Below are 14,545 nucleotides of genomic sequence, written 5' to 3'. Positions count from 1 at the left end.
TAATATTAGAGGCTCGACATCAAGCTATTCCCATGCAGAGGCAAGATAAGAGCCACAGGAGGCCAATGTGGCTGCACAAGCAGTTCTTTAGCTATCTAAAAACCTAAAAGGATACATACAGGAAATAGAAGGAGGGGCATGTCACCAAGAAAGTATACATGGGAATAGTGTAAGCGTGTTGGGACAAACTCAGGAAAGCCAAGACAAAGAATGAGTTACAGATGGCAATAAATGTTACAGACAACAAGAAGGGGTCCTACAAAAGGAGGAGCCGGGAAAGTAAAGACCAGTCAGCCTGACCTCAATACCTGGGAAGCTATTAGAGCAATATATAAAACATTCAATTTGGGAATATCTGGAGGATGAAGGGTTAATCACTAGCAGCCAGCATGGATTTCCAAATCATGCCAAACCAGCTGGATTTGCATCTTTGACTGAGTAACTGGTTTGGTGTATGGGAGGATGCAGTGAACCCAATATACTTGGACTTTAGCAAGGCTTTTGACATAGTCCCACATGACATTCTGATAAGTAAGCTGGAGAAATGCAGGCTCTGTGGAACTACCATTAAGTGGATACATAATTGGTTAAACAACCGCAAACAAATAACTATCAATGGAATGATATCGGATTGGAGGGGATCTCAAGTGAGGTTGCACAGGGATCTGTTTTGGGTCTGGTGTTATTTAACATCTTTATTAATGATCTGGATGTAGGAATAGAGAGCATACTGATCACATTTGCAAATGACACAACGCTCGGGAGGGAGGAGGTTGCAAACACTTTGGAAGATACAGCTAAAATTCAAAGGGATCTTGATAAATTGGAGACCTGGTTATAGACAATAAAATGAAATTCAATGAAGACAAATGTAAAGTGCTACACTTAGGGAAGAAAAACCAAATGCACAAATACAGAATGGGGCATAATTGGCTTGACAGCAGCACTGCTGAGAAGGATCTGGGAATTGTGGTGGATCACAACCTCTACAAGAATCAACAGTGTGATGCTGTTGCAAAAAAAAAAAAAAAAAAGCAAATGCAATTTTAGGTTGCATTAACAGAAGCATAGCCTGCAAGTCATGGGAGATGATAATACCACTCTACTTGGTGCTGGTTAGGCTGAAGCTAGAGTACTGTCTTCAGTTTTGGTCACCAATATATAGAAAGGATGTGAAGAAACTGGAAAGGATCCAGAGGCAAGCAACAAAGATGATCAAAGGGACAGAATGCAAGCCATATGAGCAAAGGCTGAAGAACTGGAAAAGAGGAGTTTGGAAAAGAGGTGATTAAGGGGGAACATGAAAGCAGTATTCAAATACTTGAAAGGTTGTCATAAAAAAAGATGGAGAACAGTTGTTCGCTGTTGCCACAGAGGGCAGAACAAGAGGCAGTGGGTTCAAAGTACAGCAGATGTAGATTAAATCTCAAGAAAAAGTTCCTAACTGTAAGAACAATAGGACAATGGAACAGGGAGGTCATGGAAGCTCCTTCACTTGAGGTTTTCAAAGGAAAGCTGGATAACCATCTGCCTTTGGATGGTTGACACACAACAAATCCTGCATCTTGGCAGGAGGTTAGACTAGATGACCCTTGCAGTCCCTTCTATCCCTATGGTTCTATGACTCTATGCTGCCTCACAGTTTGGACTATTCGGGTGTGAAGAGCAGTGCACACCAAAGTGCTGAACTGTAACTCCCCTGTGTGGACTTTGCGTCCATGAACTAAAAAGTTTCTCGTTCACATTAAAGTAATTCATTTACCTGATAAGTTGTTCAGGTTCACAGTGATGTGACTGGGAGCAGAATCTGGCCTGTCGTGTTTAGGGATAACTTTGCAGAGGTGTGGTGTTTTGCTTTGTTTTATTTACAAACCATTTCAGCCCAGCTGTGAGCTCTTCTACCTCAGAGAAAACCATATAATTTTAAACTAGAAAGTCTGTCACACTGCAGTGAGGATCTCAATAGAAGTTAAGGAGTACTTGTGGCACCTTAGAGACTAACCAGTTTATTTGAGCATGAGCTTTCGTGAGCTACAGCTCACTTCATCGGATGCATAGGCATCCGATGAAGTGAGCTGTAGCTCACGAAAGCTCATGCTCAAATAAACTGGTTAGTCTCTAAGGTGCCACAAGTACTCCTTTTCTTTTTACGAATACAGACTAACACGGCTGTTACTCTGAAACCTGTCATAATAGAAGTTAGCCATTCCTACATCTATCTTAAAGAACGAGTAAGCAACTCTAGTTTCTAAACATACCTGATACTCCAAGACGCTATTAAAGCTGGTGGGCCCATGGCTACCAAGATCATCATGAGGAAATACAGAAACTGAACTTTCGCATACACCTTTTTTTACACACTATCTAGTTTGAACTCAGTGTACAGCAAGACAATATGTGAGGTTAATAGACATTATTGCTTCCCATGCCAAGGGGGTTTCTTTCAGAAAATCAATATAATTGGATATAGCAATATATTTCTAATATCCAGTAAATGAAATTTTAACCCAGAGTAGTAAATAATTACCCCCAACGTGGTACATAATTCCCATGCACATGGGTAATATCGTTATAGCTACTACTGTGAGCAGAGCTGGAAATTTCAAATTATGGAACAAGTTATGTGTACCTGGGTTATAGGCTAAACTACCATAGGATATTATGGGGTATTTCATAATTATTTAGTAGCTTTATAGGAAATAGTGCTAACTTACTGTAATTCTACTTCTTTGCTATGTGATCACTTACATTTAGTAGAAGCAATAGTAGTTGAGGACACTCAGCACCGGGCAGGAGACACTTTCTACCTCGCAAGAACGGACCCTTGCCTGCACTATGAAAATGACCCAGTGCTGACAATAAGTGTCAATAAAAGATGCAAGTGATCCAGTTCTGAACACACTTAGCTGCAAATGTGGCCAAGGACAAACACTGTTCAGCATCATTTCAGAAACCATGGCTAAGCGCACGAGTCCTGATCACTACTTCCACTTCTGTTGCTCATATTCAGGTCCAAATTCTGAAAAGCACTAAGGCCCAGATCCTTAGAGGTATTTAGGGTTAACTTCAGTTTAAATCAATGGCAGTTAGGCACCTAAATACATTAGAGGATCTGGGCCAAACCCCTCCCGGGAGATGCTGAGAATTCTCAATTCCTCTTGATATCAGCCTTAGAGATCTATACCTCATAAGATCAGTCATCAATGTGCAGCTTTGGCCTTCCCTCCTTTTAGCAGTTGCCCAAAAGGCAAGATACAACACCAAGGAATGCTCTAAATAAGAGGGAGTGAGCTGTATGGGCCAGATCCTGCAAACACTTACTCATGCAATTAGTTCCATTCAAAGCAATGGGACTAATTGCATAAGTACTAGTCTGAACGATTGGGATCTAAGCATGTGTTACCACATGCTGGTGATAGCATCTAGAAGTTGACAAGTAATGATTGCTTTATACCAGTGCTGCTAGGATACTTCCCTGAAGAGGAAAAAGTGGAGGGAAATTAATTCAAAGTATGAAAATGCATAGATAAGATGCACAGGTAGATAAGAATTAAAGCAACCAACCATTCCTGGGGTGAGTTATCCATGGGCAAATATACTCATTGTTTATCTAGTTGTTGATTTTTATTCTAGGGAGATGGTGGAAAACCAGTGGGCAGAAACAAAACATGCATTAGCATAATGAGAAACAGTACCTGAACAGTACCTTTGATGGCAGGAGGAGCGTACACACTCTGCTTCCTCTGCTTAGGGGAGGCATTCTGTGACTAGGAATAAGAGAAAGAGGTTTAATAAACATAGAAGGAGAGTGTCAAACCATTTCCTGGGGAGGTGGGGGCAGGGGAGGGGAAATCAAGTCTGCTAGTTATCAGTTATGCAGTCTTTCTACATTGCCTCTTTTCCCAACATGGCTTGTATTGCTCACATAGCCCTGTTTTCCCTCTGAGTTTCTATTAGTTCTGCTCCAGTCAGTGGTAGACAATCCAAATAATTATTATCTAATATGGTGGTGTGGTTATTCTGGATATGCTTCACATGTGTTACAGTAATATTTCATCTAGCACACCCTCTTGAATAAGGCATTTGCACTTCTGATAGAGAAATATCCATGTTACTTGGAAAACAAACTGGGAGATTTGCAATTCTGGGAACACTTTTCTTGCCTTGTGGAATATATACTGTTCCCCTTTCACCTGATTTCAGCCAACCCTATAGTAGATATGGGTCTGAAGTAGCCCCCAGAATCTGAATACATACCCACCTACACATACAAACTTTGTAGGCTGCGTTGATATCCAGAACTAATGCATCTTTATACCTTACAATTGATCAGAATTCACAAGGGTAACTGTATCTATAATAAGAGTTCTTCATAAAGAAGGCATGTTGTATGAATCAGATCCCAATTCCTGGGATGCCACCTACTTATATGGAAAGCCACGATTAGATACAAAGAGTTGTGTCTAAGGCCCTGTCTACACTTACCGGTAGATTGGCACTGCTGGAATGGATGCAGCGGGTGTTGATTTAGCAGATCTAGTGAAGACCCGCTAAATCGATGTCAGAGCACTCTTTGGTTGACTCCAATACTCCATCTCTATGAGAAGAGTAAGGGAAGTCGACAGGAGAGCACCTTCAGTCTACATAGCACGGTGTAGATACTGCGGTAAGTCAACCTAAGCCACATAGAATCATAAAATATCAGGATTGGAAGGGACCTCAGGAGGTCATCTAGTCCAACCCCCTGCTCAAAGCAGGACCAATCCGCAACTAAATCATCCCAGCCAGGGCTTTGTCAAGCCTGACCTTAAAAACTTCTAAGGAAGGAGATTCCGCCACCTCCCTAGGTAACGCATTCCAGTGTTTCACCACCCTCCTAGTGAAAAAGTTTTTCCTAATATCCAACCTAAACCTCCCCCACTGCAACTTGAGACCATTACTCCTCGTTCTGTCATCTGCTACCACTGAGAACAGTCTAGATCCATCCTCTTTGGAATCCCCTTTCAGGTAGTTGAAAGCAGCTATCAAATCCCCCCTCATTCTTCTCTTCCACAGACTAAACAATCCCAGTTCCCTCAGCCTCTTCTCATAAGTCATATGTTCCAGTCCCCTAATAATTTTTGTTGCCCTCCGCTGGACGTTTTCCAATTTTTCCACATCCTTCTTGTAGTGTGGGGCCCAAAACTGGATACAGTACTCCAGATGAGGCCTCACCAATGTCGAATAGAGGGGAACGATCACGTCCCTCGATCTGCTGGCAATGCCCCTACTTATACATCCCAAAATGCCACTGGCCTTCTTGGCAACAATGGCACACTGTTGACTCATATCCAGCTTTTCGTCCACTGTAACCCCTAGGTCCTTTTCTGCAGAACTGCTGCCGAGCCATTCAGTCCCTAGTCTGTAGCGGTGCATGGGATTCTTCCGTCCTAAGTGCAGGACTCTGCACTCGTCCTTGTTGAACCTCATCAGACCCATAACTTGGGTCAACTTACTGCGATAGTATAGATAAGGCCTCAGGTGCAGTTCTTTTCGTTCCTGGGTAAAATAGGCCCAACTTTGTTTTAAAACAAGCCTGGATATAAAGACGTGTTTTTCAGCATTAAAATAAAATAGCTTATACAACTAACATTCCATGTAAAATTGATACCCATATGGGAAATATATCTTTACATGAATTGAAAGAATGAAAGATTTGTTTTCATCATCATTCAGTAAAAGACATAGTGCAACCAAATAAATAAATAAATAGTAGAAGTGATAAGCCAAAAGAAAAAAGCCTCCAAAAAAGTAATGTTCACACGTTCAATTCTAGAATAACTAAAGAAATACGGACATTCATAAAAGCACACAAACAAACTGATGACACCTCTTTTTTCCAATAGATTGTCACTGGATGACTGGCCAACAAAATGGCAGATGAAATTCTGTGTTGAGAAAGGTAAAGTAATGCACATTGGAAAATATTATCCCAATTATACATACAAAATAATGGGGTCCAATTTAGCTGTTACCACTCAGGAAAGATCTTGGAGTCATTGTGGATAGTTCTCTGAAAACATCCACTCAATGTGCAGTGGCAGTCAAAAAATCTAACAGAATGATAGGAACCTTTAGGAAAGGGATAGATAAAAACACAGTAAATATGATAATGCCACCATATAAATCCATGGTACGCCCACAGCTTGAATACTGTGTGCAATTCTGGTTGTCTCATCTCAAAAAAGAGATATTAGAATTGGAAAAGATACAGAAAAGGGCAACAAAAATTATTAGGGGTATGGAACAACTTCCGTATGAGGAGAGATTTAAAAGATTGGGACTCTTCATCTTGGAAAAGAGACGACTAAGAGACAATATGATAGAAGTCTCTAAAATCATGAATGGTGTGAACAAAGTGAATAAGGAAGTATTATTTACCCCTTCACATAACACAAGAATCAGAGGTCATTGAATGAAATTAAGAGGCAGCAGGTTTAAAACAAACAAAAGGAAGTATTTCTTCACACAGTGCACAGTCAAACTCATTGCCAAGGATGTTGTGAAGGATAAAAGTAGAACTGGATTAAAAAAAGAATTAGATAAGTTAATGGAGGATAAATCCAGCAATGGCTATTAGTCAAGGTAATCAGGGATGCAATCCCATGCTTTGGATTTCCCTAAGCCCCTGACTGCTAGAAGCTGGGACTGGACAACAGGGGATACATCACTCAATAGTTGTCCTATTTTGTTCATCCCCTCTGAATTATTTGGCATTGGCCACTGTTGGAAGACAGGATACTGATCTAGAAGGACCATTGCTCTGACCCAGTATGCCTGTACTTATGTTCTTATTGAAACTCTCCTAAAATAATAAAGAGTTTAAACATTCAAATTACATGCTTTTAGTTGGGCTTGATGTGAGGGAATTCTGCTGACACTACGGCCTTGTCTACACTCAAAGATTGTACTATACCAGTATCTAACTAATATGTAACTATACCTGAATAGCTAAAGTTATTGTGTGGATTTAATTATACTGGTATAAAAGTGTCTATACCCATCTATTTTATTCTGTATAGAAAGGGGACTAAGCTATATTGGTATAAGCCCCCTTTAAATGGCATAACTACATCTATATTAGGAGTTGTACAAGGTATATCTATTTTCATAAAATGTCACATCACAGACCAAAACAATTATAGAGGTACAAAAACTGGGTAGACTAGGCCTAAGAGAACTATTCTTTGATCTTATCAATTTCCTATTGTTTTTTATCATAGTGATGTAATGGAAATTCATCCTTAAGTTCACTTGAAAGGCCTCTTTGTATTTCTCTGGGTGTCTGAGATTGTATTTTCTAACAGATCTAGTCTTTCAACAGACATTAAATTTAAGTTGGCTCTTAGGAAAAACACTTTCACATAAATATGGCCAATACTATTATCCTGTTGTATCATAATGGATGGAAAGATGCTGTTTATGAATAAAACATTTGTTGTATTCAAAGAGAGCTATTTACACCAGTGTGTGACATGCTGTTGATCCTCACCACAGCAAGGCTTCAGAAGTCTGTATTTGGATCTAAGTCTGAAACAATACTGCCCATTGCTATTTAAAGCAGTGCTTGCTTCCTTAAAACACCATAACAAGAGAAAGAGATCGAGGGGAGGGTTTGGGGGCAAAACAGATGGAACTGGAGGAACAAACCTTAGACTTCATTGCAAACTTAATACTTGAGCTAATATTCACTGAAGTCAATGGAAAGACTAATTGCTTTCAATGAGTACTAGTTCTGGCCCTGGTACAGAATTAGAAAGGAAGCTTGCAATCCCTAATCTCCCCTGTACTAATGAATGGCGTTTGCTGTGCTCATTAACCTGAATAGAGACTAATGGAGAAACTGACCAGAACTAAAGGAGCAACAGGTATTTGTACAAAGCCATTTATCTAGAAGCTTCGTCCATGAAAAGCTGTGTCAGTTACGGAAGCCTGATAATATAAACAATTGTATAAGCCAGCAAAGCAAGAATTAATATATTTCAAAATAGTTGTTAAACAATAGCCCACTATTTAAAAAATGTAACTAACTTACTTCTCCTTGTGAGTTGTTCTTTCTCTTCTCATCTATTTCTATAAAAGGGAAAAGATTCAATTAGAGAAAAGGGAGAACCAAAAACTTGTTTTTTCCAGGGTAAATATTGTGGACCGTATTCTGATCTCAACAGTACTTCCACTGTAAATAATTCCACTGATTTACAGCTTTCCCCTAGCTTTTGTCTGTCCTGTAGGCCAAAGAGATCAACACCCTTTAAACATATAAGTGCTTTGGCCAGATTTCCAGAAGCGCTCAGCACTCAACAGCTCCTCTTCAGAACACTAGGCAATGAGCTCTTTTGAAAAATCTGTCCCTTAGATTGTAAGTCCTTGGGACAGGAACTTCACCGTCTTTTATGTCTGCAAAACACCTGGTAGTTTATGGGCACAACTAGAAATTAATTAATAATCATTAATACCAACTACAAGCTGTTAAATTATTAATATAACAGCAAAATGACATCACTGAAGAGTACCTTATAATTATACATAAAATTAGCAATTCTAATATAATTATTTCTAAATGTACAGTTTAAAAGTTTCATGATAGCACACTGGTTTAGGGTCAGAAGTGACCATGGAGTGTTTCTTGTTATTACATAGTGCTTTTGGTTAATTTACATGGTATACACTGCCTCCATCAACAACCTAAATTTAGTACTTCTAAAGAAAGTAAATACCTCCTAAAATTTATCTGTTACACTGTGCAATGTTGTACATGGGATAGGAGGTCAATCGCTTCCTATCACTTAGTTGCAATCAGTTTATGCCCTGTTGCATAAGAATTAATTACCTTTCTATTGTCACAACTTGCATGTTGTTAATGGTCAAGGATGATTTTCCAATTACTACACTATCCACTGGGCAAGACCTTTGATGCCACATAATTACAGAGCTCTAAAATAAAGTGACACTAAAAGAGAGTGCGACAAATCTCTCACCATCAAACACATGGACCCCACCCTAAGATCTTCCATCCGAAAATGCCCCTGTGCACTTCCCACTAAAGTCTGGTGAATTTGTGCATGTGCACCTGAAGAGAAAATAGGGCCCAGTGTGTGTGTGTGAGAGAGAGAGATTATTGTATTAGAGCCAGGAAGAATTTATTTATTTAATTAATTTTTTAATAGTGTTTTCTATGGTGCTCATCTCTTTGGTATCTGAGAACTGCACAAACATTAACTGATTAATTGCAATTCCTCCACATATGACTTTATAAGACATGCATTAAAAGTACTGATATTCCAGTGTGTAAAGGATGAATTAAAACAGACCCTAAATAATTAGAGTTCATTACTAAAGAAGGGGGCAGCCTTGGGCCAGCAGAAAGGGCGCTAGGCTCAGATTCATGGGGCCTGTTCCTGCCATTGGCCTGTTGTGTGACCTGGGATAAGTTATTTTTCAGTTACCTATCTATAAAATCATAGAATCATAGACTCATGGGGATAGTGATACTTACACTTCTTCATAAAGCACTTGGAGAGCTAAAGATTGAAAACACTAAATAGAAAATCATTAATGCTTTCTGTGGGTGGGAGATTTCAATGGGAATTGAGTGTGTCAAGGGATTTTCATGATCAGGACCCTGTGTTTCATTTTGAGCTAGAGTTTGAATGAAGCCAAAGGTCAGTGAAAGCTGAGTTTGGTGACATTCCATCTTAAATCTGCTCAGGATTGTGAATTTCGCAACAAAACTTGAGCTGAGCCTTGGGCTGGGAACAAAACCTGCAACCAGTAACATTTTGTCTGGTTTCAAGTTTCAGCACTTAAGGTTTGCACAGTTCTAATCAACAGAGCCTGCACTTTTGCAGTTCTTTTCAGCAGGGTCACATTACACCTATCAGCAATGGACATTGCTGCTAAACTAGCCTGTTCACCTTACTCACAGCAGCACTTACACTGAAGTTAGTAATATGAACAGGATTTGACCCTGTTTGGGTTTAGAAAAAACCACATAGTTGCTATTATGCAATCAGCACCAAATATCCAGCATAGCACCTATGTGAAAATTTGGGAATGAACAAAATCCATTTGATTACTTTTTAATTAAGTCACTGAAATCATATGACTTGATTGTGTTTGCAATTTCAATAGAGTGGGGAGATCAGGACCCGGAAAGGAGGGGCTCCAGCTTAGAGTTAAAGGAGACAGGCTTGGAGAAGCAGCTGAAAACAGTGCATTCAATGAGCTGAGAGGTGAAGGGAAAAAAGGAGAGGGAGCCATGGCTGGAGAGGCAATGGTGATGGAGATTAGTTGCCAGGAGGAGTTGAATCAATGGGACAGATAGACAGTCTGGTGGAAGAGAGTAGAGCATAAACTTTAGCCTTTGTGTAAGGGAGAAAGAAGGGGGCGGGGAAAAGAGAAGTTACAATTGATCTGGTCAATCTCAGTCAGTGAGATCTTCCTCAGAGAGGAAGGATGGGGCAGAAGGTATTATGGGGATGCTGACGGTATAGGAAAGAGGCGGGAGTTGTGGGTGAAGGAATGAACGCAGATGGAGAAATAGAGCTGTTTGGCAAGGAATACCGAAGAACTGAAGAAGGGGAAAACAAATGTATAGGTAGAGGTAGTATATATAGTAGAGGTAGTAAAGGGACAAGCGGATAAGGCCTGGTCAACATGCAGCCTGATGTCCACATTGTCCCAGGAGTTCCCACAAATGAGTTCAGCTGCATGACACTAGGAGCAGAGGAAGTGGAGGGTGGGAGTGAGCCATGGGTGAAAGGATGGAGTTTTTTTGGTGAGAAAGAAGGGCAAAGGAGTGGAGAGTGAAGTGGAGTGAATGAGCAACTGAGGGCTAATCTACGTGGGGAAATTAACCAGCAGAAGTATACCACTGTAATTATAGTGCTATAGTTATACCTTCATGTAACCCCCCGGGGTAGACAATTTGATGTGCCTTTTTCTGAGTTAGCTTATGTCGCTTTGAAAGCAATATAAACTGTATTGGGGAAAAAGGCACTTGTATTCCCAATTAAGAGTGTCTACATGATGAGTTTTACTGGTATAACTATAGTGGTATAATTATGCTGGTATAGTTCTGTCAGGAAATTCCCTCATGTAGAAAAGACCCAAGTCATTAGAGAAATGGAAGAAAAGGCAGGCAGGAGGGGGAAGAGTATGATCTTTGTGAACTAACTGAACCAGACATCTCTTAGTCTCCTTAATAAAAAGCCAAGTGAATGACAGAATATAATATACTGTGGATTGTTATGGTGATTTGATATTAATTGTTAAATCCCCATGAACTCAGTTAATAGTGGGTAGCTTGATATCATTACTAAATTGCTCTTTGGGTGCTCTCTCCCCTTGAGAGAGTTCAAGGAATGATTTAAAACAAATCATAAATATTGGAGCTCATTAATAATGAGAGGTGAAATCCTGCCCCCACTGAGGTTAATGACAAAACTAAAGTGGGGCCAGGATTACACCCAAAGTCTGTTATGATAATACAGAAAAAGACATTTATTTGGACTCACATTTAACACCCTGACAACTACCTCATTAAGAATGAAAATCATTTTGGCCAGGCTTTTAGGAATTGAAATTCAGGCTATTTACACCTGATATAATTTCCCTTACAGATTCCATCGCACTCTGTTATTTGAAAGTATTTTTTATGTCAGTCCATGTTCTTCCATCATACAACTATACATCATTTTATTACATTTTAAATCTGAACATATGACATTTTTCCATACTGGATTTTAATATGGCATATTAGAAATGGATTTGGATAGCTGGGAAAAGACCTGTATGTACCCAAGATAATTTAAGGCAGATGCACTCGAAATTAATGGTGGTTTGGTTTGATTTTACCACACCTGTGCTGAGGAAAGGTGGAAAGAGTTTGTAGACTCTTAGCTACAATGTTTCAATAACATTTGAAGCTCAAGGGATTCTAAGTTCATGTGAATTAAGTAAAGCTCAGTCTCTGGCAGAGTAAACAAAGACTTCAAATAGAGGGCTTCACTTTGCTCAGTGGTTTTAGAAAGAGCAGTGTTCCATTTTTATAAACCCAGGGCTCGGGTTTATAAAAGTGCTGGGATGGGCACTTTTATCAGTCTATCTACATAACTAACAGTATTACATAAGGCCTGATCCTGAAGTGAGATTCATGGAGGTAGATCTCTGCACCTTTGTGAAGCTCCATTGAAATCAAGGGGGGTACAGCCAGATGCAGGACTCTGGCCACCCAGATCCCATTTCAGAATCAGAGTCTTGCTCATTGCAAACTCCCACTCACTTTCACAGGCATTTGAAGGAAAGCTGCAAAATTTGGCCCAGTGACATTTCTGCAAGGTGGAGGGAGATGCACTGGGGAATTCTTTTACTGAAAGTCCTTCAGAGCAGATCAATTTCTAATGCTTGTTAGCACAGACATATCCTCATACCCACATCATCATGCAGTTAGTTGAGTTACACCAAAGCCACCCTGTTATAAAAGAGGTCAGAAGCTGGCCATGCTCTGGGTGGCAGTCAGAACGACCACAGCTATATCGGATTATCAGTTTCCCAGCAAATCCCTATTAGTTTTGCAAAGAAACATGACCATACTGTACAGAGAGCAACGTGGTCTCTTTAGAATGAGAATGGAGACAGGAAACATGAGCATTACACATCTGCCTCCCTTCCCTCTTCTCTCATCGGATAGACTTAATGCACTCACGGCGACTGTGCAGGGCATAAGGTGACATATTATAAATGACTTGGCCTCTGATCTCACCAGTGGGCTCCCCAATGGAGTCATCCTGCAAAATCATATCTCGTCAGACTAAGTAATCTTCTTACTCCCCCAGTCGTAAGAACAAATAAAAACCTCTGCTCCAGTTTTCAGTCATAAACATGGAAGGCAGAACAGGTTGCAGAGATAGGGTGACCAGATGTCCCGATTTTATAGGGACAGTCCTGATATTTGGGGCTTTGTCTTATGTAGGCACCTATTATCCCCCACCCCCTGTCCCAATTTTGCACATGTGCTGTCTGGTCACCCTATGCAGAGAGCAGCTGCCAGCAGAGAAAAAGCTCAGTGAGTGGCAGGTATAATTGCTGAGAAATGTGTGTGTGTGCTCAGAAAAAAACCTACAGTTCACTCTACTCCACTAGGAGGCACAATCAGGTCACACTAGACTCTCCCGGCAGCCTTGCCCTTGCAATATTTCTGTACAACAAAGGATCAGTTTCTGCCCTGGGTTCAGCCTGGGCAGCCCAACTGTTTATAAAATAGCAGCGAGGAAGGATGTTGCTGTTATGGCACTGGACTCGGACTCAGGAGCTGAGCTGGTTGAAACTGTTTTTTCCGCCCCCCAGTGAAAAATTTTCATATTTCAAAAATTTTCATTTAATTTTGGTTGGGTTCATTTGTTTTACTTTGGAGATTAAAATCGTACTCTCTTACTTCTTTAATTTCAACACCCTTTTCCCTTTAGAAAAGGGAAAGGAGTGAAAGAGTGAAACAAAGTGGAAAATAAAGCACTTGCGGTCACTTTCTAATTTGCCGCCCCCCCCCCCCCCCAAGAAAAAAGGCATTGTCACTTTGTGCTTCTTTCTCTCATTTAAAGAGACAGACCATCCAAAATGAGAGAAAGTGCTACTTTGAAAAGGAAAAGTGCTACTTCCATTCATTTTTACCTTGTTAAAACATTTCCTCCCCCACCTCCCAGTTTTCTAGCAGTAACAGGGAGAGGGGGAATAGGGGTCTGAGCGAAGAACCCTGAACATGCCCAATTCATGTGGTGTTTAGAGGACAGCATTAATATTACAGGAAAACAGGGCTTAATTTATAAAGAACAAAATAACTGTAAACTCTTAAAAAGCTGAGGGTGTATTCATTACTTTGATCAACATGCAACTCGATGTTAATGGCACTCAGAAACCTAATCCTCAGAGGCAAGACCTACATTTTTTACTCCAAAATAAATTAGTTATTTCATCAGTTTAGTCAGTAGGACTTGTTGAAAAAATTCTATTGAAACTGTTTTTATATGGAAAATTGGGTTTTGACCCCCAAAAAGTTCATTAAACGTTTCTGCTTTATTTGGAAAAGGTAGTTTTGTTATTGAAAAACCATGAACTGAGAAGTAGTTTTAGGCCGAAAAACAAAACCTTTCACTTTTTGGCTGAAATTTTTTGTTTTTGTTTTGACTAAAAGGTCAAATTTTCTGAGCAGCTCCAATCATCTGTCTATTTGCTTCTGAAGCAGCTGCATTCCTACTGCGCTATTCCTTTTGGTCTTGGCTTTTTCCTTTTCGCTGTCCAGGCAGGGAGAAGTGCCTGCATACATGACTACTGCAAGAGAAGACACGGTGGAGCTAACCAAGGTGACGGAGCCCCAGGGAAATGGGTCTGGATAGCTGATGGCTGGTTTGGGTGCACAGTGGATATGGTGCTAAAGGTCTGGAACATCCCTCAAGCTCTTTTTACACACACATCCCTCCACTGCTACACAGACAAGAGGCTCAGCCACCAG

At 40.3% G+C, this 14,545-nt stretch overlaps 1 protein-coding gene across 6 annotated transcripts in view; it reads right to left on the bottom strand.

Moving 5' to 3' along the window:
* The window catches only part of PPP1R1C (protein phosphatase 1 regulatory inhibitor subunit 1C), an 89,351-nt gene that overhangs the window by 40,766 nt on the left and 34,040 nt on the right, over positions 1-14,545 (bottom strand). For 5 of the 6 annotated variants that reach the window (XM_037913100.2, XM_043525648.1, XM_037913099.2 and 2 more), the window contains exons 3-4: positions 8,075-8,112; positions 3,707-3,767 (exon numbers count right to left, since the gene is read on the bottom strand). In XM_037913100.2, coding sequence (XP_037769028.1) covers positions 3,707-3,767; positions 8,075-8,112 — 99 coding nt within the window. Of the gene's footprint in view, positions 1-3,695; positions 3,768-8,074; positions 8,113-14,545 lie in introns of all 6 variants that reach the window. The other variant, XM_037913101.2, reaches the window with a different exon arrangement.

This window comes from Chelonia mydas, chromosome 11, assembly GCF_015237465.2.
Source record: "Chelonia mydas isolate rCheMyd1 chromosome 11, rCheMyd1.pri.v2, whole genome shotgun sequence".
Lineage (NCBI taxonomy): Eukaryota > Metazoa > Chordata > Testudines > Cheloniidae > Chelonia > Chelonia mydas.
This window is presented reverse-complemented; position numbering and strand designations above follow the sequence as displayed.